Source organism: Athene cunicularia (assembly GCF_003259725.1).
Source record: "Athene cunicularia isolate RWA chromosome 19 unlocalized genomic scaffold, athCun1 chr19_part1, whole genome shotgun sequence".
NCBI lineage: Eukaryota > Metazoa > Chordata > Aves > Strigiformes > Strigidae > Athene > Athene cunicularia.
Window position 1 is genome coordinate 11592826 of NW_020799124.1, and position 3193 is coordinate 11596018.

The 3193-nt window shown below is 64.8% G+C and overlaps 1 protein-coding gene across 1 annotated transcript in view; it reads right to left on the reverse strand.

Moving 5' to 3' along the window:
- The window catches only part of ELN (elastin), a 25681-nt gene that overhangs the window by 13569 nt on the left and 8919 nt on the right, over positions 1–3193 (reverse strand). The window contains exons 15-25 of the mRNA XM_026861872.1: positions 2918–3082; positions 2688–2741; positions 2347–2478; positions 2116–2163; positions 1690–1731; positions 1456–1515; positions 979–1020; positions 841–867; positions 520–561; positions 297–326; positions 19–167 (exon numbers count right to left, since the gene is read on the reverse strand). Coding sequence (XP_026717673.1) covers positions 19–167; positions 297–326; positions 520–561; positions 841–867; positions 979–1020; positions 1456–1515; positions 1690–1731; positions 2116–2163; positions 2347–2478; positions 2688–2741; positions 2918–3082 — 791 coding nt within the window. The remainder of the gene's footprint in view (positions 1–18; positions 168–296; positions 327–519; positions 562–840; positions 868–978; positions 1021–1455; positions 1516–1689; positions 1732–2115; positions 2164–2346; positions 2479–2687; positions 2742–2917; positions 3083–3193) is intronic.

Consider the following 3193-nt stretch of genomic DNA (forward strand, 5'->3'; position numbering starts at 1 on the left):
GCACAGGGTGAGCCCCACCTGCACCCCCAGAGCCCCTCGGGGGGTGGCTGGGAGAAGGGCAGGGGGTGCAGGAGCCGGCCCCGGCGAGATGGGGTTCACCCGGCAGCAGCGCTCACCTCTAAAGCCCAGGGCACCGAGGGCTCCTCCGAAGGTCTTGGGGGGCTTCCCTGCGGGGGAGAGACAGAGCAGGGTGAGTGGGACCCCCACCCCGCTTGGCTGCTGGCTGCAGGGGGGGATATGCCACCCCCCCCACCCCCCCAAAGAATAAATGCCCTGCTTGGGGGATGGACACTCACCACCAAATCCCAGCTGGCCGGCGACCCCACCTGAAAGGAGAGTGAAGCCCTCAGCACCCACCGGGCACCCGCAGTGCTCTGGTCTGCCCCCCCCAGCCGAGCACCCCCCAGCTCAGCCCAGCCCTCTGGGTCCCTCCCCAGGCCGTGGCCATGTCCCCGTGAGCCAGGCAGGCACCGAGAGGTGCCCTGGGTGCGTGCCAAGGTGCGGAGCTGCGGATGGTACCTGGAAATATCGGTGACACACCAAAGCCAGGAACTCCAGCCCCTGAGGAAAAAGCAAGAGCCGGTGACGGCCTGTGACAGCAGTGCCACCCCAACCCTGCCCGGCTGGGGACACCCTGACTGGGGACCCTTGCTCACTGCAGGGACAGGAACTGCTGCAAAATCCCCTGTCGCCACCATGTCACCTGCCTGGCTTTGAGGTGCTCTCCCAGGTAGTGGCATGCCCATTGGGGGATGGCAGCAGGGTGGGGACAGCAAGCCAGGGCAAGCGTGGCATGCCAGGGGACGCAGTCCCACCCCAGCCCCAAACGGCAGCATTCACCTGGCTGCAGCCCCCCAACACCAAAACCTGTGGGATGGGAGAGCCCTGGGGAGGGCGGGGAGTGTGGGGACAGGGATGGGGACAGGGATGGGGGTCACCCCTCTATTCCCCCTGGCTGGAGCAGCCCCTGTTCCTTACCTGGCTTGGGAGGTTTCCCAACAGCTCCTGGGTATAAGATCCCTGTGTCAGAGAGGGGCGTCAGTGTAGCCCCCACTGGGGGTTGCTGCCCCCAGGGCTGCAGCCAGACCCTGCACTCAGCCCAGAGGGTCCCCAGGCAGGGACCTGCATCTCTGCATGTTGGGGACATGGTACAGTACTGTCCACTGTCCCCACAGCACAGGCAGCGCAGGCGCTATGGCCCTCGGTACCTGCTCGGCGATGGCATTCCTTTCCGATCACACCCCGGAGCAGGGCAGGTGGCAGACACAAGATGGGACACAGGGCACAGAGACAGTGTGGGGTGGGACCACGCCGTGGGACCGGGAGGGGACAAAAGTGACCCTGCATCCCATACAAGCCCTTTCCTTGTCGGCACTCTGCCAGCACACCACGGCCACTCTGCTCCCTGCACCCCGGCCCTGCGCAGCCCCGATGCCAGGGGCCAGCATCACTCACCAGCACCGAGCCCACCAACTCCAAGACCACCGAGTCCAAGGCCGCCGACTCCAAGGCCACCTATGATGGGGGTCCCAGGTGAGCGCCAGTGGGGACGGGCAGAATCTGATCTGCTCCTCACCCAGCCCCATGTGTGCCCATCCTCCCTCAGGCAGCCCCGCTCCCCCCATGCCCTGGGGGAGCATCCCCCTGCCTGGCAGGATCTGCCTGGGCTCAGCTCCTGCCAGCACCCACCTGGGATGCCGCCAACCCCTGGGACTCCAGCTCCAGGAACGCCTGCCAGAGAGAGACCGTTAATCCCTGTCCCCCCACAGCCTGATACCCTCCAGCCAGTACTTGACCCTGTGAGGTGGCCCCTGCCACCCATCCTGGGTGTCCACAGCACCCGGAGCAAGAAGACCCAGAGGGGTCTCACCCCCAGCATGATGCACTGCTGCAGGCAATGCAGAGCAGGAGAAAAACGTCCCCAACGAGTTCCAGGGAGGAGGTGCAGGTGGCTCTTCACACCCATGGGTGACAGCACACCACCTCCTATGCCTGGACCACCCTATGCTGGGGCACAGGGGACATGAAGCAAGGCCAGAACACCAACAGCCACACAGGGGGGGTGCCCAGTGATGGTCCAAGGTGGACCAAGGGCAGGGTGGCAGGGATACGTACCGAATTTGGGAGGTTTAGCACCAGGCTGCACCCCTACTTGGGGGATGCCTGCAAAGTGAATGAGGACACCACAGTTAGGACAGTCACCCCTGCATCTCTCCCCCATGCCACCATTCCCCATCCCACCTGCAGCCCCCCCTGCCACCCCTCCACGTGGCTTGGTTGCTTTAGCATCCCTGGCCACTGCTGTCCCCAAGCATGTCCCCAAGCGGGGTGTGAAGCAGCATGTACCTGCACCGGGGAGGATGCCAGTACCGGGTACCCCCACACCCGGCACCAACCCAGGCACGCCGCCGACACCGGGTGTCACTCCTGGCACTCCAGCAACGCCAGGGACCCCACCTGGCACCCCGACCCCAGCACCTGCAGAGAGAGGGGGTGAGGCAGCATGGGGGTGATCTCCATGTGATCCCCATACTCCGTAGGATGATGTGCCTGTCATGGGGTGCCCACCCCTGAAGCCCCCCAGCTCCCCCTGGCCCAGTCTGTGCCACACCAGGGCTCATGGGGACACCCCAGCTGCCCATCGCGTGCACAGGGCTGCTGGGAATGGGCTTCTCCAGCCAACTCACCAAATTTGGCTGCCTTCGCTGCTGCTTTTGCTGCTGCAGCTGGACCTCCAACACCTGAGTAGAGACATCAAGATGGGGGTCAGTGTCCTTCCCTCCCATCTTATCTGCATCCCCCAAGGGATGGCCATGAATTGATGGAGACCACCAAGGTCCTCCTCAAGCCTGGCCTGCCCCAGGTCTGCCCCTGCACCAGCCAGGCTGCCACTACCACCCGCCTTCCTCCTCCTCACCTGGGACACCTCCAATGCCGGGGGCCAGGCCACCCACTCCAGGAGCCAGGCCACCTACGCCAGGAGCAAGGCCACCCACACCGGGAGCTAGACCACCTACACCAGGAGCCAGGCCACCTACACCAGGAGCCAGGCCACCTACACCAGGAGCCAGGCCACCTGCTCCTGCAAGGAGACAGGAAAGGATTGGAACTTCAGCTCAGGAATAGAGGTGGTGGAGGAAGACAGCTGAAAAGGCATGGCAGGGTGGGGCAGGCGGATGGGTGTAGGATGGGT